General features: G+C 35.8%; 1 protein-coding gene across 1 annotated transcript in view; it reads right to left on the bottom strand.

Annotated features, from left to right (window-relative positions):
• Positions 1-22,454: 22,454 nt before the first annotated feature.
• LOC107672690 (melanin-concentrating hormone receptor 1-like) overlaps positions 22,455-23,732 on the bottom strand; it is a 5,226-nt gene continuing 3,948 nt past the window's right edge. Inside the window, exon 3 of the mRNA XM_016465998.1 lies at positions 22,455-23,464. Coding sequence (XP_016321484.1) covers positions 22,455-23,464 — 1,010 coding nt within the window. The remainder of the gene's footprint in view (positions 23,465-23,732) is intronic.

Genomic DNA, 23,732 nt, shown 5'->3' with positions numbered 1-23,732 from the left:
CCAATCACAACGCACTGGATAGCTGGCCAATCAGAGCACACCTCGCTTTTCAGACCGATGAGCTTTGTAAAAATCAACGCGTTTCAGAAAGGCAGGGCATAGAGGAGAAACAATAATGTACAGTATGTGGAAAATAATGTTTTTTTAATCTTAAACTGCATAAACACATTTCATTACACCAAATACACCAAATAATGTTATTTTTAGCAACATCATATGACCCCTTTAAGTTGTAAATCTAATATTACTTTTAAGTGTTAGGCTATTGTTTTGTGAGTGCCACTGGCTGTATCATTCGCAATAACTATACAATCCATCTTGATAATGAATCATCCAGGCTAAATTGGCACTTCTGTTCATTACTTCCCTCATGTTCTCCTGACAAACAGATTTCTTCGTTAAATCATTCACTGATACATAGACCTTCATAAATATTCATTTTTATGTACCTAAGCTAATTTTACACTTTGCCAGGAAAATGTGACTCGCTGTTTATGTGATTAATGATACTGCATTACATTAAATGATACTGAGTTTGTACCGTTTATATTCATTAGCTATAGCACCATGCACCAGTAAAAAAAAAAACTTTTTCAGGTGAACTATACCTTTCATTTGGTCCTTGATCTATTGGTTAATTAAACTTATGGCAGAGATAAAAGCAGCCTTGTTTCACCTTAAGCCTCTTTTGCACCAGAGCTTCAAAACAGACAAGCATTGAAAAACTGCTTACTGGCTTTTCTTTAATTCCAGTGTTGTTCAGTATTACATGGCCTTGTGAATTCTTTAGATGAAATGAGTATTTAGTAGGCTATTCCACCATAATTGTTAGGCAAATGGGAGAAGTACAGACCCCGTTGTACATCCATTCATTTTCAATTCAACGTGCAAATCAAAGCAAATAAAGTGGCGTTATGGTACAACAGCACATGGGACCTTTTATTATCGCCATTGTTTGTTGTAATTGTCCTCTCGCATTATTTAAGAGCATATGCTCATCATGACCAGGGGCGCCGTAAGTGGGGGAGGGGGAGTTAGGATGATTCCAAGGGCCTGATGATGAAGGGGGCAAAACACGATTTCAACCAAGGTGAACGCGGAACGTGATTGTTTTACTGAGGGGATTTCAACCGAGGGGGACCAACCCCACAACACCCCCCACCCCCCGGACCCAAGTGATTATGCTGTTCAGGTGGCCCACAAACCGTATCATCACCCCTGAGCGTGACCCAACGTAAGTTAGGGCAAGATTTGTTTTCAAGCTATTTTATCAAAACTACGGAAGTGTGTTGAAAATATTACGAAGACATCCACAACTCTTTTAGAAACTATTCCATAAGAGATTATTATAATCCTCCTGTCTTCTTGTAAAGCCCTCGAGTAGAATATGTTTGAGTTTTTCACGCTGCATCAAGGTTTACAGAGCAATGTCTTTGTGGAAAGATGAAAAATTTTATCACACAAAGCATGAGAAAAACAATGGAAGAGTGATGATAGAGGGCATACAGTTCATGTTTGAAACCAAATTCCTGTCTGAGAGTGGATTGCGCATATGAGAACATGAAATTGTTGTGTTGTTGTGTAATATAGTAGGAAATATTCCCAGCGCTCAGGGCATTTGTTCCAGGGAATTGAGTTCATCCGTGACAGGTCAGAAAACTGTTCCAATTACTGTTTTTCTCCCTTACATACTTATACCCAAGTATTCACATAGAGTATTTGGACATGTAAATATGTCTGAATTATATTGCTGTTTATTTCATCAGATCACAAAATATAAAAACAGGTGGTATCTGCAAACAACTGAGCTAACTTTATTTTTTTTGTAGCTGTTTTTGCAATGAATTTTAACTAGTCATAATGACCATCGTTTAAAAGAATTTTCTCCCTCTCTCTCTTTTTAAATAAATATTTTTTTTGCAAGTGCATCAAATTGGTCAAAAGTGACATTAAAGACATTTATAATGTTATAAAATAAATGCTGTTCTTTTGAACTATCATCAAAGAATCCTGAGAAAAAACGTATTTTCCACAAGAATTTTAAGAAGCACATCTGCTTTGAACATTGATAATACTTTAATGTTTCTTGAGCAGCAAAGCAGCATATTAGAATGATTTCTGAAGGATCATGTGACACTGAAGACTGCAGTAATAATGCTGAAAATTCAGCTTTGCGTCATGGGAATAAATGACATTTTACAATTTATTCAAATAGAAAACAGTTATTGTAAATTGTAATAATATTTTACAATATTACTGGTTTTTTTTTCAGAATTTGTAATCAAATGCAAATAATTTAATCTTTTTCGTTATATAAATAAAAACTATCATTTTTACTCCACAGATCTAAAAACATTGTTGTATCCACACTCTGAAAAAAAGATGGTTCTTTACATGTAGTAACAGTTCTATTTAGAACCATATTAGCCTCAAGAACCTTTTTTCTCCCCTGAAATGCTTCTTTGTGTTAGAGTTTAGAGTTCTTTATCCCCACCTTTTTGTCTTTAAATCTGCAACTGTCAAAGCAACCTCATTACTGATTATCTGGAGCTCAACCGTCCAGCTATACAGACTGTCAGCACACTCTCAAAAGGTAAATGATTTCATTTTTAAAATGTTGTTTTGCAGTGTGTACTTAGATCATATGACCTTAAACCTTATTATTTATTATTCTCAGATTAGGTCAAGTAAGTCGAGTCTGGCCTTAATTAAGCATTTCAAATTACTTACAACTTGCTCAGAGGACTTCTTTGTGGTTATGTTCTTGTTCAAAGTCTTAAAACACTGTAAATCAAAGCCTTGGTAGGCAGTTTTTGTAATCAATTACAAGTGGCTACATTTCTTTTTAGAATAAATAAAAATGTGAAGACAAATAATACTCAACCACTGAAGTATAAAATACAATACATTTACAATTGCATTTCTTTGATATACAACGTTTATACATTTTTTTGTTTTTTAACTTCCTACTAATCATGTCTTTTTCTTTTGTTAGTTTAAGAGAACATGTAAGTGTGAGCAGCTTTCTCCTCTTCTCCACTAAGTAAGTAACAGAGCTTAGTTTATGCATATTTATTTATTTTTTAATCAAATACATGCGGAGTCACAAAAACATTAAAAATCTCACTGTTCCCAAACAAGCCTCTGTTTGTGTTTTTTTTAGCTTGAAAATTGTGTTTTGTATATATTTTTAGAATAAACTGTGTTTAATTATGTATGTAAAATATTTGTTTTTATTTCATTTGATATTAGGTATTGATCAACAAACATTTTTAAGTGTGACTTAAGTCATTTTAGTGCTGCTATATGTATAAATAACCACACTTTTGAGATGAATAAATTATACAAACAGCATTCAAAGATGACTCAACATGCTACAGGATCTGTACAGTTCTTCTGCTATAAACGAGCTGCAATATTCTTGAAAAAGATGTGTGGGTGATTGACAAGAGTTGTACAGAGGTCAGGACAAACTCTGTCATACAGGACACAGAAAACAGCACAAGACAGCTGGTGAGCACAGCGGGGACCCAAAGAGAAGCTGCACAGTGAGTCATTATATTATATAACATTATATATCTCTTATTAATTCTCAGTTGACCTTCTCTTTCTAGGTGTTGTTTAATGAGCTGATTTTCCCAATTTTCCAATGGATAAAACCTACACGTCATTCCAGGAGGAGTCTACTGGAGCTCAGCGCATCGCTCAAGGGCAAAATGGGAACAGAATAGAGAATCCGAAATATGATCTCGGTGACTGTTTAGTATCATCTGGAGACTGATTAGGTGTCTGATTGCATGATTTTGCAAACCCTTTAAATCCAGTAGTATAATTAGCGAATGCAGTAATTGATCCAGGCGTTCTTTATCATCACTGACTATCATTACTAAAGCAGATTAGGACCTCCTATTCATTTATCTTACTGGTTTGTAGCAGGGAAGGATGAATATTATGTTGCAGGGAGTGCACGTGGAGGAAACACACTATTTTTATATGGATTGAAATCAAAAAGATTTAACATTGAAAATTGGAGCCAGAATTGCTAAAGAAATGAATGCTTTTTCAGCAAGGGTGCATTAAATTGATCAAAAGTGGAAGAGAAACATTTACATTTTTATAATATATTTCTTATTTATCTAAGAATTCTGATTAAATCATACAAGGTAAGTAAATGTCTTAAGAACATTGTGCATTTACTTTTAACCTGTAACATATTTAGATGTAAGTGCATGATGATGATGATGCATCAGCCAGTGTGAAATTATTCAGAAGCCATCTCCTCCTGGCTAAACTTCAATAGAATGTATAAATGACTTTTGACATGATTCTTATTAATATTTATATATTTTTTTAAGTGTCATTAATGTAAAAAACTGAATCAACTGCTATTTAAAACTCTTTTGACAGTTTAGCTGAATAATTGAAGAACCAATGACAGACAAAGCAGAATCGCAGTAAAAGAGATTGATCTGAAAGGGAAATTTATTCTATGACTTATATACAGGCGTATGAATATTCAAATATTTAATTGTCCATATTTTAACTGAAGATATGTAATAATAGCAACACTATGAATTCAAATTAAATTATTTTAGTTAGCCTGTGGGTTTTAATAAAAAGCAAAGTTGTCTAATTCATGGAAAACTGAATAGTCACCCAATTAATTACAATTTAAAAAAATATTAACACTATAACAACATGCAGCTTGGGGCTTTCTGTGATAATTCTGATGGGCTCATTTTTCCCCAAGGGTCTAATTGTATCTTTTTAGTTCAAAAAAAAAAATAAAAAATACAATATATACACAAATCTAAAGACATAAATGTACCCACAAATCCCTCATCAACAAATACACACACACACACGAAATAAAAACTTTGATATTCAACATAATGTAATACATACTTTCCAGAGACAAAAAATTGGATCAGTTAACCTCAAAACTGTTTTGATATTTCATGTCAAATAAAATAGCATAGGTGTTTATCAAAAGTGTTGAGATTGTATGTGGTCTATGGTCAACTTGTAAACAGATTGAAATGTAAAATAAAAAAACTCAGACCTGAATCTAAATTGGAGAACAATTAGCTAAATTGCTAAAGAAATTTATACTTTTATTCAGCAAGGACAGATTAAATTGATCAACAGATGTGTTTCCATTCCTTCCATTGCTTTCTAAAGAAGACATACACTGTAAAAAATGACAGTGAATTTAACGGTAAAAGACTGTAAAAATGCTACAGTAAAAACCTGTTAAATGGTTAACAGTAAATTCCCCTACTATATACGGTGAAAAACTGTATTGGATATTACATATATTGAACATTAATTCTACGGTAGTATACCGTTTTTGGAAGTGAAAAAGACCGAATAATTTACAGTGAATAACCGTAAATTGACATTCCCAGAATTCCCTACGTTACATTTCAAATTTGATGTTTTTTTGTTGAAATAACAATATGTGTTAAATGAATGTTTATTGCATTATTTCAGTTTCATGTGTGTTACCATGATGGTGTTTAGTGTTTGTGTGAATGACACTGTGCACCTTCTATATATGTTAATATTTAAAAACTGCTGCTTGTGATGGGCTTTGGTTCATCGTGTGACTTTCTCATCACCACCTGCATTTGGTGGTTATCAGTGTATTACAAAGGTACAAAACAGATTTTAGTACTTCAATAGGTTGGTATATTAACATTATATCAATTAATGAAATTACGGTATTTTACTGTAAATTTAAGTTAAAACCTAAAACGTTGCTACTGTATTTTTTACGGTAAAATCCCGGCAACCACAGTGTATACTTTACTGGTAAAGATCTGTTGTTTTCCAATCCTGAATGCATTAGCTGAACCTGTCTGAAAATCAAAAACCTGTCAAAAAGAACTTTTTTCATCCCATTGTCGTCAGACAGGTGAATTGACATTGAATGGCAAACAATTTTGCAGATTTCTGCCTCTCCTCATTCAAACACATCGGCTCCAATAAAACAGCCCTAAGAAAACAGTAATGCTGCCTTAAGTATGGCCACTAAATCGCTGTATTTGACTCTTTTCAAGATTAAGACCTACAGCTTGTGTAACCAGGATGACCCAAAACGCTATCGATCCTGAATGTTCACATCACATTGCCTCATGATCGAGTGTGACTCGACATGAAAAACACTTATTGATTCCTCAGAGGAAGAGAAGCGGTCAAGCTGAACACAGTCTACAGGCGTTTGCAGACATATTTAATGAGGTTTTGCCGGAAAACAATGCCAGTGCAAATGTGAGATTTTAATCATTTTAATATGCTTTCAAAAGCGTCGTGCTTATTGTGCTCAACGAAATGTGATGAATGCAGACTGTACTTCTTTCATGGAATGGCTCCATGTTCTTGCAGGTCTGTAGTAATCTTTATAACACACGGCAACATGACCACCAACCCTCCTGCTCGCCGCTTTATGAAATTTCTATCACATCTGTCCCTTGGACAATCATCGTTTTTCAAAGTTCCCTTCAGTACTTCAAACTGTTCCTCCGCTCCTGCTTTATTCCACGGGGAACTCGAAATAGTTTAAAATCAGATTATTTTAAGCTCCCCGTGGTAGAAAGTACAATGAAAGAAATGAATTACGCAACTCAAAGCCGTTGAGGGCAAATCTTGTGGAACATTTTGAAGATTGAACTATCGGTTCTGTGTACCCAGCTGCTGTGTTTAGTCCACTGAGGATTGTAAAAACTCATTACTAAACTGTGACCAAAATACAAACACTGTGACAGACGTGAGCTGTATAATGCACATTCTTTCCTAACCTCTGCATTTTGTATAACATTACATTTATATGCTGCTTTTTTTTGGAACTTCGATTCTTTTGTATACGATATATCAGCCTGGCCTCATGTTTATACGTAGGTATTAATACGTAACATTTATTAATGCTAAAACGTACAATTTAGACGTATTTCAACGTTTAAAAAGTACAAATCGCTACGTATTTTTAGCTAAAAACGTAAAAATATTTACGTATCGTTTATATCATTAAGATATTCATATCAATGCATTTTTATCATTTTTCAATAAGCGATTTAGATTTTTAGACCCCTTAACCTACCCCAAATCTACCCATTTTATAGCGAATATGCATTTTTACCATTTTATTACAAGCACAAAACGTACACTTTTGTACGTTTTTATTAATGCTAAAACGTACAATTTAGACGTATTTCAACGTTTAAAACGTACAAATCGCTACGTATTTTTAGCTAAAAACGTAAAAATATTTACGTATCGTTTATATCATTAAGATATTCATATCAATGCATTTTTATCATTTTTCAATAAGCGATTTAGATTTTTAGACCCCTTAACCTACCCCAAATCTACCCATTTTATAGCGAATATGCATAAGGATTCATTTTTAGGTGTCGTCAAGGTCAGTTTTGTACGTTTAAATGCTGAAAATACGTCAGTATTGTACGTTTTAGTGCCTGTAAAAACGTAAGTAAATGTACGTTTTATAGTACCACATTTTACATAAAATACATACAAATTATCATGAGATCACGTTGGATATATACACTAGTTTCTTAGGCTAGGCTGCATTTATTTGATCAAAAATAGGCTACTAAAAATACAAACATTTTCAGGGAAGCTGAATTTTCAGCATCATTACTCCAGTCTTCAGTGTCACATGAGCCTTCAGAAATCATTCGAATATGCCGATTTGATATTCAAGAAACATTTCTTATTATTATCACTGTTGAAAACAGTTGTGCTGCTTAATATTTTTGTGGAAATCTTTTTTTTTTTTCAAGATTCCTCGATGAATAGAAATTTCTAAAGACTAGAATTTATTTGAAATGGAAATTTGTGCAAAAATAATTTTTAAAAATATAAAATAAAAATTAGTGTTCCCAAGCTTATAGTATCATGTTTAACATGTCAAAACTTCATAGAATATGTCATTATACAATATTTCATGGTAATATTTTTACACTGTTCAGTAGTAGTGTCTCTACAACAGGTACACAGCAAAAAGAGATGACACACTTTAACACAATAGATGTGTAAGTCATTTTAACACAAATTGTGTCTGGTAATTAAATACCCAAATGTGTGATTTTAAAGAAGCAGATGTAAAAATATTAGCCATTTAATCAATAGTCAAAATTTGACAGAGTACAGAATGCAAGTGCACACAAAGTGCAAGAAACTTGCTCAGTGACTGGTCACTCACTGTACTGTATCATAAATTTAAATTAAATGTATGCATTTAGCAGACGCTTAAAAGCGACTTACAGTGCTTTCAGGCTATACATTTTTTACCAGTATGTGTGTTCCTTGGGAGTTGAACCCACGACCTTTGCGTTGCTAACACAATGCTCTACCACTGAGCCGCAGGAACATAGGCTATTCTAGCATTTAACAGTATTCTGTATTCAATTATTCCCGCTTGAACCCATAACAATGCTGTTTTTGTAAAAAGTTCATGAAGAGTTAACAGTTAATCAGTACATGGCAAACAATGCATCATGATGGTGAGTGTCGGCGCACTCGTAAAAATGATGTGTTGTGTTGTTTCTTAACACATATCTCTGTTTATATAAGGACTACACATTTTGTGTTGCCTTAAACTCAACTAATGTGTTATTCCTCTTAACACAGGCATGTTTCGAAACCTTTAAACACTAATGTGTTTTAGTTATAATGTGTCAAATATGTGTTATATGTTATTTTTGATTAATCTGAACAGAAGATCGGTCAGACATAACATTTTGGTTGGAATAAATGGCACACTGTAAAAAAAAATTAAGTGACAAAAAAAGACATTTAATCTCTGAAGATCTCAGCAAAGGAGGATTAAACAGTATTACTTTTTTTCTTTTTTTAAATGAGCCTCTAACACTAGCATTCTCTATTCTTTTTCTATCCTATCCACTTTTCTTTTTATTTATAATAAACAAAAACTTGCTATGCGTAGGCTAACTGAGACTTGTCACAGCACTTACATATTATTGCTCTTTTGTTGGATTTGATTGCTTCTCATTTGTAAGTCACTTTGGATAAAAACATCTACTAAATGACTAAATGTAGATGTAAATGTACTGTAAATGAAAACAACAAAAAGAGCTTTACCAGCGAAAAATAAAAGCAAATACAGATTATAACAGCATTGCTAATCTTGTGCTGTAGAATCACAGTAATAAAAACCTTTTTAAAAAGTCACTATAGAATAAGATATTAAACACTTGCTGAGTTTATCAAAACTATCATCATCTGATCATATTTTTCTCATGGTTATTCCTGCTGCTTCAAATGTACAAAATAAGCACATAGTTACAGCAATCAGAGAAAAAGCTGGTAATGCTGTTTGTGGAGTGACAAGCTGCAATGTGATTGGCTGATATTTAACAAATTGTGTTGGACTTTTTTGCTTAAAAATATCTTCACAACATGTGTCAGAAAAGAGAAAGAGAAAAGGTAGTTGTCATGAAAACCCTTATCATCTGGTATTTCAGGTAAGCTCAGGTTGTTTCTTTAAGGATGCACCAGTATAATGAACCATGTCTTCATGATTTTTCATTTCTCAAACTTCTTCCCTTGCTTCCTTCCTTTTCGACCGCCATCACAACTGATGAAACCCTAAAAGAGTGTGTGAATGAAATGTGATGTGCAGTGAATGTGTAGTTAAACTGTTTGTCTTTCCTCTTCCAAAAACATCCTTGGCTGTGTTCCTCCTGGCACACATTACTGGCAGTGGATTAATTAAAGGGTTAGTTCACCCAAAAATGAAAATTCTGTCATTAATTACTCACCCTCGTGTTGTTCGAAACCCGTAAGACCTTCATTCATCTTCGGAACACAAATTAAGATATTTTTGATTAAATCTGAGGGCTCTCTGACCCTCCCATAGACAGCAAGGTAACTACCACGTTCACAGTCCAGAAAAGTGCCAAGATGATCGACAAAGTAGTCCGTGTGACATCAGTGGTTCAGCTGTAAAGTTACGAAGCTATGAGAATTCTTTTTGGCGCAAAGAAAACAAAATAACGACTTTATTCCACATTTCGTCTCTACTGCGTCACTTGTGGACGCGCGTTCACGACAGTTTCATGACGCGAGCGTGTGGCGGCGCTGACCCAGATCCGGCGTGATGACTTTATTTTGTTTTCTTTGCACAAAAAAGTATTCTCGTAGCTTCGTAACTTTACAGCTGAACCACTGATGTCACACGGACTACTTTGTCGATCATCTTGGTACTTTTCTGGACTGTGAACGTGGTAGTTACCTTGCTGTCTATGGGAGGGTCAGAGAGCCCTCAGATTTCATCAAAAATATCTTAATTTGTGTTCCGAAGATGAACGAAGGTCTTACGGGTTTCGAACAACACGAGGGTGAGTAATTAATGACAGACATTTTTGGGTGAACTAACCCTTTAACCCTTGTGCGACCTTTTGGACATTTTTGTCCTTTTCAGTTTTGTTTTTTTGATCATTTTGCCTGTGTTATTGCCAACTGTATAAATTTTGGGCACAGTAATTTCACAGTAACAAAATATTTTTATTGGAATTTTACTATTTCACCCTCATTTCCTTAAATAAATCTATTTTGCACTAGGTACACAAAATAGTTCCTCTCAAGACCTTAAGGACAAAAATGTCCCCATTGGAAGCCATTAAAACGGCTATTTTTAATAACAGTGCCATTTAACTGTAAAATTATGCAATTTTTGTTAATAGGATTTCATTCTGTTGGCAAGGCTTCAAAATGTAATTTTTTACTGTTTTTTACCAGATGGTGCCATTTTTTTCAGGGTTGGCCTATAAAGCAAATACTCGCTGTATTCCTGTTTTCTGTTTCTGCATATTATAGAACCAATTGGATAAATAATGCAGCTAAAATTGTGTGGGTGTGTTGGTGTGGATGTTAGAGTGTGGTTTGTATTTGCGTCATAAAAAAAATTGTGTGTGTGTGCTTGTAATATTTGAGAGAGAGAAACTCTACTGTACTGCAAATCACAAATCCAACCACTGTGTGCACCAGCGGAGTTTAGAAAATACGGTACTGCGCCCAAACAAAATCTTACTGAAAGCTCATTGTTTGAGATATCAACCTCAAATTTGGAACACAGCTTGTTTAGATTTATGGCTTTGATTTTCTAGCAGGTATAGAGTTCAACATGTTTCATAAAATATATATTTTATATAAAACTCATTTTCATAAACTTAAACCTCTATAACTTTTATTTTTGGTTTCACTTTTTAAACTTTTTTTACTTCAATAATAATCTGCTATGGGTCTTCTTTAAAATGAGACCAAACTTAAGTCTATGCTCCCAAGCTTCAAATTTTTATGACAGTTTTTTGACATGGAAATTTTTGTCTAATATGGACCTATGTGTAACTTTTTTTAATTGACGCACAAGGGTTAAACTCTTAGCCAGAGTCAACAAGGATGGCGTAGGTTTCCAATTACTCAGTGCTTTAATATTCTCACATCTGATTTCATCGTTTCTGAAAGTATTCCTCGCATGCGTGTTCTTTCTGTGTGACTCATAGATCTCTTCCATCTCCATGGCCCCATTTTCTAATGAAATGCTATTGTTATGCATTTCAAGATGGTGAGACTGTCATCTGTCATCTCCAGACCTGAAATGGAAACTCCGCCACACATAAAAACCACGGTTACTTCTACAACTAAAACCTCCAGTTTGTAGTAGTCAGTACAGCAAAGCACTTCAGAGTGTTGTTTGTTGTACTGGTGGGAATGGGCGTCTGTAAATCTCCAAGACAATTGACAGGAAATTGCTTGCAGTGCAGCAATCATGATCCAATAAGAAACTCAGTGCTTCTCCTGGGTGCTCATGATTTGAAGAAGGGAAGAAAGACAGGCAGACTGGCACTCTCAAAAAAAAATAAAAAATCAGCAAGAGCATCCCATGAGATTTGCCACTGGCACCCTTTGCCTCCTTGGTGTCCTTCCAAACCGCAGAAGAATTATTCATGAAAATGTTCATCCACATTCGTCAGAAAGAGCAGTGTTACCTGAGGCATAGGTAAAAGTCATTCTCATTATTTTTACAGCCTCGGTTTGTGACAGATAATCGATAAAGTTGCATTGAGAGTCATACTGACATGATTCCCATCCTTATTTTACATGATCGCATTCAGAGGGCATAAGAGTGAAGTGGCCAGAGAGGCATTTAAATTGTTCTCAGGATCTATAGTAGGTGTTGAGATCGTTCTTTTGTTCATGTGCTGTTTAAAAAGTAGTTTTCCAGAATAATAAAATCAATAAAATCCACTGATGGTCATAACCTGTTGTGGGATAAGTGTGGATGGAATGATTTATTCATGTGGAAGTTGATAAATTATTGATGTGTGTGGTAATTAATGGACTGCGAGTAGTCGTCACATTTCGAAAGATTATTCATTCGTGACATGTAATTAGATGTGCAGCAGACACATGCAACCATAGACCTGTGCAGGTCATACAGTTACAGAACTAATTTTATACTATAATAAGTGAAGCAGTGCAACTTTAGCAGCAGAAGTACCACCTTATATTTATATACACATAGAGAGACAGAGAGAGCTGGGTAGATTACTTAAAAAATAATAATATAATCATTAATTAGTAATATAAGTAATATAATTAAACTACTTTTAGATTAGTTTTGACCTGTCTTGTTTTTCACATTGATTTAAATAGGATAATCTTGTGCCATATTTATGAGTTTAATGAAAAGCTAATGATTAATTAAATCATAATTTAACATTTAATTTAAAACCATTTTAAAATGAATCAACCTACATTTGTTTACCTGCATGTCATGTGACCATAACCAAAGTCAGAAAACCGTGATCATGCAAATGTGGTACTTCATTATTCAAATATTTATTTTAAAATAAGGGGTACTTCAAATAAAAATAGATTAGGTGAAAGAGGATCAGATGACAAAAAAAAGTTGGTGAATTTGTGCATTTTAATGTGTTTGAACCAGACAAACGCCTTCCAAAGTAATATGTAAAATAACTTGCTAACTGATAAAACAACTACAAATGTGTTCATCAGTAGTTAATGTTAATGTTAATGTTGAAACACTTCTCAAAACTAAAATAATTTTTGTAAATGCAGTGGTCAAATGCTGTGTAGCCACCTGACTAGTGACTGATCTCTGTGTGAATGTCCACAAAACTGCAAGACTTTCTGAATGTATATAAATAGTAGGCCATTGTAGAAAGGAAAATTAAAAAAATGAAAAAGAGGAATTAGGGAGAATCAATAAATTATGAATAAATTATTGCTATTGCGTGAATAATATGTAATCATGTAATCCATAAAAAAGTAACTGTAGCCTGATTACGAGTATTTTTAAATGTAATTTAATCTAATTGCAAGTGTTTAATTTTTGGAATCTGAGATTATCTAATCCAGATTGCACATAGTTACTGCCCATCTCTCTCTCTCTCTCTCTCTCTCTCTCTCTCCCTCTCTCTCTCTCTCTCTCTCTCTCTCTATATATATATATTAAAATGCTCATAATCAGATTACAGTTACTTCTTTATAGATTACATGATTACATATTATTCACACAATGCCAGTAAATTATTCATGATTTGATTAATCCTTAGTCTTCTGTTTTTCCTTTCTAAAATTCTACAGCTTTCATAAATTTGAAAGTCCTTCAGCTTTCCATCAACTCACAATGAAATGTTTCATCATGTTAATAACAAAGAGTGGGATATATTTTAGGTCATACATAAATACACACACTTATTAAATGCATGATTTTGCATGAATAACACAGCCTTTATTTACTTCGCAAGCACATAAAATGATTAGAAATGAAGGGACCACCTGGGATAAAATAAGCAAAAAGCCTGGGGTCTTTTCAAAAAATCTTTTTCTGACACGATGCAGCATGTGGAGGATGTAGAGAACTGCCCTCAGAAAAACTTTTTTTCACACATCCATAAATATAATTCATATTAGTTATTAGCAAACTTAATTTAAGCACAGAAGAGTTATATTAATTATTTGTGTATTATGAGGGATTGGTTAAATGTGCCAAGAAGCAACACTGATAATAAATTGGCTATGAATGCAACCAGAGACGAGTATATATATTTTGGTATTTACTTGTTTATGTCCATTGTATCAGTGTTTTATTATCAATCCTTTAGTAAAATGTAGCATTGTATTTAGTAAGATTTAAATAAAACATTCACCTTGTTGTAGCTTGGAATTAATTAAATGTAAATTACTTTCTTTCCATTGCTGCGGTTTTGCCTCAAGGCCACATACCAAAGGGAAATGTGTTTTTATTGTACTAATTACACTCTTAAAAATAAAGGTGCTTCACGATGCCATAGAAGAACCTTTTTGTCTAAATGGTTCCATAAAGAACCTTTAACATCTGAAGAACCTTTCTGTTTCACAAAAGGTTCTTTGTGGCGAAAGAAGGTTCTTCAGATTATAAAAAGGTAAGAAAGAGATGGTTCTTTAAAGAACCTTTGACTGAATGGTTCTTTGTGGAACCAAAAATGGTTCTTCTATGGCATCGTTTGAAGAACCTTTTGAAGCACCTTTATTTTTAAGAGTGTAGGTCTGTTTTATGCAGGAACATTGAATCAAACATTGCAAATGCGTCTAAGGTGTACAATAGATGGTCTATTTAATATCTGCATGAAGCACATATTTAAGGTTACCAAATAAAACATTTTTTACAGTAAACCAATTTATGTTGCATTCTTTGTATCCATTTGTAAAATATTTTTATTGTGCATTTATGCTCATTGTAGCTCTTAACATGAGTTCCCTTCATCAACTGAAAGTGATAGTGTTCATTAGTGAAGACCAGGAGGACATGATGGTTGCCTGTTTCTTTCGAAATTACATTATTTTTTTCATGGTTAAACAAAAGAAAGTGAATGAGCTCAATCAATAATAGTCTGTTTAAAAAAAAAAAGCTTCTATTATGTTAAATGATGGTTGCTGTTGTTCACCTGAATAACTGCTCTATACAGCCCAAGGCTACATCCAATGAGTGCTCCCAGAAATCACACTCAATGTGCTTCTTAGAAAACCAGACCATCATTATGTATTGTTGCAGATGCAGACCACAGCAATCTCTGCCATTGAAGCTGTCAAAAAGAAGCTGTCAGAAACATAATGAGATGGTATGACATATAGTCTAGAGGGTGAAATGCATTGCAGTATTTATATTCAGGACCGAGTCTACTGCACGTTCACTCATCATGAACAAGAACACAGCTCTTACTTGTGTAAAACTTTAATTTATTATTCTTATAATTTTTAATGTTCAGTGTTCACTGTAGTCAGCAGCACAGGGTCCCCACAGGGGACAGTGCTCTCCCCGGTCCTGTTTGTCTTGTACACCTCAGATTTCAAGTATAACTCAGAATGGTTTCATATGCAGAAGTTTTCTGATGACACTGTCATCGTTGGGTGTATTAAGAATGGAAAAGAAGGGGAGTATCGGAGCCTAATTGAGGACTTTGTGAAGTGGTGCAGTTCGAACCATCTAGAGCTCAATTCTATGAAAACTGAGATGGTGGTCGACTTCCATCGGACTTGTCCCAGGTCACACCCTCAGCCTGTGCTTATTGACGGTGTACTGTGTTTTACCAGACTGTCATCACTAGCATCCTCTTTTGTGCCGTCTTGTGCTTGGGGAGCAGCATTAGGAAGTGGGATGCCACACGGCTGGATAAGTTGGTGAGAAAGGCTGGTTGGATGGTGGGTGGGTAACTAGACTCCTTAACATCGGTAGCTGAGAGGAGGATTCTTAGCAAGTTTTTGTCCATCTTGGACAATGTCCATCATGCGCTGCATAGTACCATCTCTGGGCAGAAGAGCCTATCTATCTATCTATCTATCTATCTTCACACAGTTATAATTTTCTTAACTCACACAGTGTTCTGCTTCAATTTTTTCTAAATATAGCAATGAATCTCTTGGTAAAGCAAATGTATGATTTATGACAAATTACATTAAGGAATTTTAAGTGTATTTTTTGTTCAACTTTACTATTAATTTATTTGAATACTCAATAGCTGAATACAGTTCAGATGTTAAATCAGATGATGATTGTGTGAGGTCTGGGATGGTATGAAAACGATTACTGGCTGTAAAAAGACCAACAACTGCTGTGCGGGCTCGGGGGTAGATATAGGGCAAACCAAATTAATCCGTTTTTCAACAGGTTTGATTTCCCTAATCCTGCTACTACAAGTCGCCCAGCTAGTTTGTCCATGTATTCACTATAAACTGCTGATAGCACCCTCACACTTACTTCCTCAAATTCTTTAAAGGGGTGGTTGATTGCGATTTCACTTTTTTACCATTAGTTAGTGTGTAATGTTGTTGTTTGAGCATAAACAATATCTGCAAAGTTACAAAGCTGAAAGTTCAATGCAAACGGAGATGTCGTCTTTTAAAATTCTGGCAGTTTAATGCCTACAAAAACGGCTGGTAGGGACTACAACAAGTTACTTCCCGAGTTCGTGACATCACAAACCCAGATAAACCCCATCCTCGGGAAAAGGCAGTAAAGGGGGCGAGGCCATGCTGCGCTGCCGGGGCTTCATAAAAACAGGAAAAGATCAGCCCGTTTCTAAGAGAAGGGACAGAGCGGTGTGAAATAAAGGTAAATTATGTGAAAAATAATTAGTTTTTTAAAAAACAAAGCATTAACACATGTTAGACTGCACCCCATAAACACAATCAAGCCTAGAAAAAAGCCAGTGAACCACCCCTTTAAATTCTAAACTAGCGATGGATGGACCCTTCTTTCACACCGCTATTACATCGGAAAGTATCATTCCCCCTCCTCCCACCTTCACTTCTGATCAGATTAGAAGAGAACTGAGGAGAATCAGTTCTGATTAGGCTGCTGGACCAGATAGAGTGTGCCCGAAAATGTTAAGGCCTGAACTGGCAGTGCCCCTTCGGTATGTTTTTAACCTGAGCCTGCGGGTGGGGAAAGTCCCATCACTGTGGAACACAGCATGTATCATACCAGTTCCTGAAAAGGCACACCACAGCGTGTTAAATTATTACAGGCCAGTTGCCTTGACATTGCATATAAAGAAGACACTAGAATAGTAGTTTGTACTGCAAACTACCTCTCTGACAGTTTAATTAAAAACTGTTCTCCGAGCTCTTTAGATCTTTATCACTTTAACAGACTGATAAGCTCTTTTTGCACTACACTCATTATATCTTCACAGTTGTTTATATCACTGGTTTGCACTCTAACTCCCATGTGCCTTATGCCACTTTTTCTATCTTTTTTTTTTTTTTTGCAATGTCCTTATTTATATATTGTATAGGTTGTATTTTATATATTTTTTAAACTGTATTTATCTGTATTATGTCTACTGTTAGTGTTAAGTTTTAACTGTATGCACCAAGGGTCTGAGAGTAATGCAATTTCAATTCTCTGTATGTATGTGCTGTACATGTGGCAGAACTGTACTTTTGACTTTGAATGGCTTCAGAACAGCCTTTGTTACAGCCTCAGATTCATCATTCTCTCGACCCCCTACAGTTAGCTTATCAGGAGAAGGTAGGAGTGGAGGATGCAATTCTTTATCTACTACAAAGATCTTATCTGGAAAAAGGGAACGGTGCTGCGAGAATCATGTTTTTTTTTTTTCTCGTGCATTCAACACTATACACCCCCTACTTCTGAGTGAAAAGCAGGCAGATTTGGGGGTGTAACAACACTTGATGAAATGGATAAGAGACTTCCTCACTGGGAGACCTGCAGTATGTCAGACTGAGTGACTGTTCCACTGACATGGTGATCAACAGCACTGGTGCACCACAGGGGACTGTGTTATCCCCTTTTTTGTTCACCCTCTACACCTCGGACTTCAAATACAATTCTGAGCCCTGCCATTTGCAGAAGTTTTCTGACGATACTGCAATTGTGGGGTATACTAGGAATTGTCAGGAGGGGGAGTACAAGAGTTTAGTGGAGGATTTTGTGGTGTAGGGCTAACCAACTACATCTGAACACCTCCAAGACCAAAAAGATGGTGGTGGATTTTCGGAGGCTCAGACCACACCTGCAACCTATCTCTAGAGAGGGGGGTCGATGTTGAAGTCGTCATGACCTATCCACCTTTTTCTTCGCATAAAAATGGCCGTTGCCAATTGTAAATTCTGTGGGTCTAGCTTCCGGTCTCATCTGCGTCCTGCTATTTTTAGCTGTACAAAACAGTTTGTTTTGCCTCTTGATATAGAAAATTGGTGTGTCTTACCAAATTTTTTTAATGTATTGTTTTAATTATGAACACACTGGTTTGTAATGCAAACAGTTTTACCGTTTACTGCACATTGTTATTCTTCTTGTTATTTCCCTATCGCAGCTAACGAAGTCTTGCCATTTAAGAAAAAGGTGGATAAATATGTGGGACTTCTGCTTGATAACAAACTGTTTTTTACAGCTAAACATAGTTGGCAGTGGATGACACATTAAAATTTACAAACTGCCACACTCAGGAAAAATGAGGTGGATAATGTTAGAAGATCTTTAACAGACATCTTGCAGACGTACGTGTGCTATCTGGGTATTAAACTATGGGGACACTGATGGGGGCCTGTGCCGCAGTACTGATGAAAATCTTAAAACTCTTCTGGATATAAGCACAATCGTCGTGAAAGTTCGGCTCATTTCTATAACACCGTTTCAAGCACTCAGCGTTATTGCATCATATATTAATTCACGTGTGCGCTCAAATTAATAAAACACGAGGCCACCTTATGCATGAAAAAAACAAACATTCTCCACAGTCTCTGACAGTGTTGGGGAAAGTTACGTGAAATGAATAAGCCTCAGGCTGAAGGGAAAGTAAATTTACATCCGTACAGTAGAATGCAGAAGAAGAAGTAAATAAACACTTCAGCAATAAAAAAAGACACACAAATGTAATTTTTGCTTATTACTGTAGTATGGTTGAACTGGATCATCGAAGGTCAGAAGCAAAGACATTGGTTAATAGAATGGGATTAAATACATAAAGAATATTTGTGTTGTTTAACATTTAATTATTGTAGGTTTGCGTCATATTCTGAGTTGCATTATTTTTATTCATTTTGAGGAATACTGAATCTGTGTTTTTTTTTTGTGAGTGAGATGAATTAATGCATATTCATATTTATTTTAGAACTACAGTAACATCTTCTGATTTCTCTCAACATGGGGACAGGAGAGCTGTCAATCAATACATTGGAAAAAAAATTTAACTTGCGTTACTTATTTGAAAAAGTAACTCAGATATTCTCTTGTAAATTAAAAAGTAATGCGTTACTTTACTAGTTACTTGAAAAAGTAATCTGATTATGTAACTCACGTTACTTGTAATGCGTTACCCTCAACACTGGTCTCTGAGCACAGTGTGAAACAAACGCGACATGAGTTCACAGCGTTTCCTAGAGACAAAACGAAACCCAGACTCAGGCTCGTTTCCTGTCACAGTTTACACATTCATTATGATTCTTGACATGAGCTCTTTTATTTAGTTCACATATGTTCAGATAATTACTTCCTCTCAATGGAGGCGCCTTTATACAGCCAGAGGAAGTTTATTGTATATAGGTGTTGCCAGGGGTGCCGCTATGGTTTGTGGGCCCCTTGAACAGCATATTTACTCGGGCCACCCTTGGTAGCAATTGCGTTCCCCCCTTGGGGGGCCCCTCTAACGCCGGGCCCTTGGAATCGTCCTAACCTTCCCCCCGCCCCTGGGTGTTGCCTTTATAATGACCTCATTACCATGCATATGAAATTAAATCATAAATTCATAGACAATTCTGCAGACGTGTGTTACACTTGAAGGGGTGTTATGAAAATGCAAGGCAGTTTTTGAGCAACAAACTTGTTTCGTCCTGTTTTTCCACTGCAATCATGTGAGGAAATGGAGCGCTTTGAACTCCTTTGATGAGATTATACTTTATACATTGATTTCAATAACAGAATATGCCCATATAAAGGAGAAAAACTATTTTCCATCCAAATTACATTTTCTTTTCAGAAGAACAATAGCTGGCATTGCGAAAACTATGGCCTATAGTAGTGTTGTTCTGCACACACACACAACTTTGCCATAGCCTACTGTTTCTTTATACCGATACTGAGTTACAATAAAGGACATTTTGTGGTGATATTTACATGTACAGACAATTTAAAATATTTAATACATCAATATGTTCAAAGAGGACAATGTAACACATGTAACGAGTACCATCACATACACATTTACACCGACATCAAAAACAAGAGTTGTGTTTCCAACAAAAAGCAGCGATCTAGTTCAAACATAAGAACAGCTCAGAAGAGCCATCTTCAATGACTTTACAATACTCTTTTGTTTCAAATAATGTAAAACCAGCAAGTCTCTTTTGAGGTAAAAAAAAAAAAAAGTGACACATTTATTGTTAGACTCTGTTCCATGTTTTTCAACATATTCTCCAGCGTCTCCTTGTCCCTCGTGTGTGTGCAACGTGACATTTATTGACTTAGGAAGGAGAAAATATATTTAATCATATTTATATGCCTCTGTGAGTGGATGCAATTATTTAGCTGCAGAGGAAATTCATTCTTTTATTCATCAAGGACACAGCAAAAGTGACATTCATAATAAGATTTCTATTTCAAATAAATGCTGGTCTTTTGAATTCTCTATTCATCAAAGAATACTGAAAAAAAAAATGTATCACAATTTCCACAAAAATATTATGCAGCACAACTGTTTTCAACATTGATGATATATTTTTTTTTTTTTAAATCACCATTTAAGAATGATTTCTGAAGGATCATGTGACACTGAAGACTCACTGAAGAAAATGAAGCTTTGCCATTACAGGAATAAATACATTTCAAAATATATAAAACAGTTATTTTAAAAAAGATAGTTCTTCGAAAAAATGAAAATTCTGTCATTAATTACTCACCCTCATGTTGTTCCAAACCCGTAAGACCTTCGTTCATCTTCAGAACACAAATTAAGATATTTTTGATGAAATTCGAGAGCTTTCTGACCCTCCATAGACAGCAAGGCAACTACCACGTTCAAGACCCAGAAAGGTAGTACGGACATCATTAAAATAGTCTGTGTGACATCAGCAGTGTTGAGGAAAGTTACTTTTAAAAGCAATGCATTACAATATTGCGTTACTCCCTAAAAAAGTAACTAATTGCGTTACTTAGTTACTTTTTATGGAAAGTAATGAGTTACGTTACTTTTGAGTTACTTTTTAAATCTGGGCAGGGCTTGCTTGTTGGTATTTAATATTAAAAAGTTCTTCTTTTACAAATGTAAAAGCCCTTTCACAACAAAAGTGGGTAACACTTTATTTTAAGGTGTCCTTATTACACATGTTACATGTACTTACTATTATAATATCAATAAATTATGCATAATTATTACATGCAAGTAACCCTAATCCTAACCCTACCCATATACTAAGTACATGTAGTTAATTGATATTACTCAGTACTTTATGTATAGTACTTTACATTATGTATAATTACACTGTAACAAGGACACCTTAAAATAAAGTGTAACCCAAAAGTGAAATGAATACGCCTCAGGCTGAAGGAAATGTAAATTCATGTCTGTACAGTAGAGGGCGCAGCTCAAACAAATTGCATGAAGAATATGACGCAGGAGAAGAAAGTTCAACACTATTCAGCAATAACAAAAATGAAACACAAATGTGTCATTTTTGCTTATTAGTATGGTTGAATTGGATCATCAAAGGTCAGTAGCAAAGACATTGGTTAATAAAATGGGATTAAATACATAAATGATATTTGTCTTATTTAACATTTAATTATTACAGGTTTGTATAATATTCTGAGTTTGCATTTGACTGTTTTATTCATTTTGAGGATTACTGATTCTGTTTTTGTGATTCTCAGATTCTTGGCTGTGTGATGTCACACAGACCCAGACCGCTCCCACGATTGTTGATTGACACTAGCGTTGTTCTGGGCCTTGAACATGGTAGTTCTCTTGCTGTCTATGCAGGGTTAGAAAGATCTCAGATTTAATCAAAAATATCTTAATTTGTGTTCCGAAGATGAACGAAGGTCTTGCGGGTTTGGAACGACATGAGGGTGAGTAATTAAGAATGTATTAGAATTTTCATTTTTGGGTGAACTAACCCTTTAAATGGACAAAATAAGTCAAATGAATGCATCCTTGGTAAGAAAAAGAGACTTATAAGTAGCCCTATTTTACAGAAAACAAATGGCTGTAAATGTAACAGTGTTGCTATAATTAGTTGGTGTATACTTCATACCTCTTTCACCGCACAGAAATATGCCAAGGAAAATGTGCATCATCACAGATCCATTTCAAACCACAAACTGTTAATGAGCAATTCTGCAAGACTCTTCATAGACATCTTTTCAGCTGCATGTCAGTACCATTTCAGTGCACAGCCACGGTAACCGGCAGCAGCTCGCGGGAGGACTGAGACTGCTGCACTCCGTCAGGGGCCAGACGGAGACTGACACTCCTCTCGGCTGGATCAACCCGGAAGTCTTTGTGCGCCGGACGGATGGCTACGATGAATTGTCTTTTAAAGGTTTCGCTCAGCATGATGTAGAGCAGCGGGTTGATGCAGCTGTTGGCGTAGCCCATGCTGATGGCGACGTTATAGGCGTACAGAAAGGCATAACTGGGCCGCTGCACGCTCAGATGTGCCAGTTGCAAGATGTAATGAGGCGCCCAGCAAATGAAGAACGCCAGGCATATGGCGACAGCCATCCGAGTGACCTTTCTAGTGCGCACACGAAGGCTGTGCTGGGGAAGTGGAGCCACCGTGGCGGCCATGTTCTGGAGGATCTTGAAAAACACCACGCAAATGATCACCAACGGTAAAGCGAAAGCCAGCACAAACTGGTAAAGAGTAAACCAATACGTGTCTGTGGCCGGATTGGGAAGGAGCAGAGCGCATCCCACCGATCCGTCCCGCAGGGGCATGAGCCCAGCGTACATCCACATCGGCGTTATGGACAGCAGCGAGAGGATCCACACCAGGCCCACGACTGCCACGGCCACGCATGGAGTGCGTATGTGGTTGAAGCGGATGGGATGAACCGTGGCCAAGTATCGATCCAAAGTCATGACCGTTAAAATGTAGGTGCTCACGATCTGGCTGTTGGAGTCCAGCGCTGTGATAACGGTGCACATGGTGGCACCGAAACACCATGAACCGTTTCCCACCAGCTGGTGGATGAGGAACGGCATGCCTAGGAGAAACAGAAGATCTGCGATAGATAGGCTGAAGATGAAGATGTCAGGCACCGTCTGTTGCGCCCTGAATTTATTTTTTTTGACGATGGTGTAGATGACGATGCAGTTGCCTATTATGCCGACGAAGCAGATGACTCCATAAATGCTTGGCATGAGAACATTGTGATACTGTTCGTCAGTGTCTGCATGAAAAAAGAGAATATTTTACAGTATCAAGATACATTTAAAGGGGTCATATGATGCTTTTTTAAAGATCATTATTTTGTGTATTTGGTGTAACAGAATATGTTGACATGCTTTAATGTTCAAAAAACACATTATTTTTCAAATACTGTACACTATTGTAGGTCCTCTATGCCCCGCCTCTCTCAAACGCTTTGTTTTCTACAAAGTCCCTCCGACAACCGCAGTCTGCTCTGATTGGCCAGCTGACCCAGTGCATTGTGATTG

The sequence above is a fragment of the Sinocyclocheilus anshuiensis genome, unplaced genomic scaffold (genome assembly GCF_001515605.1).
Source record: "Sinocyclocheilus anshuiensis isolate Anshui unplaced genomic scaffold, SAMN03320099.WGS_v1.1 scaffold504, whole genome shotgun sequence".
NCBI classification, from domain to species: Eukaryota; Metazoa; Chordata; class Actinopteri; order Cypriniformes; family Cyprinidae; genus Sinocyclocheilus; species Sinocyclocheilus anshuiensis.
This window is presented reverse-complemented; position numbering and strand designations above follow the sequence as displayed.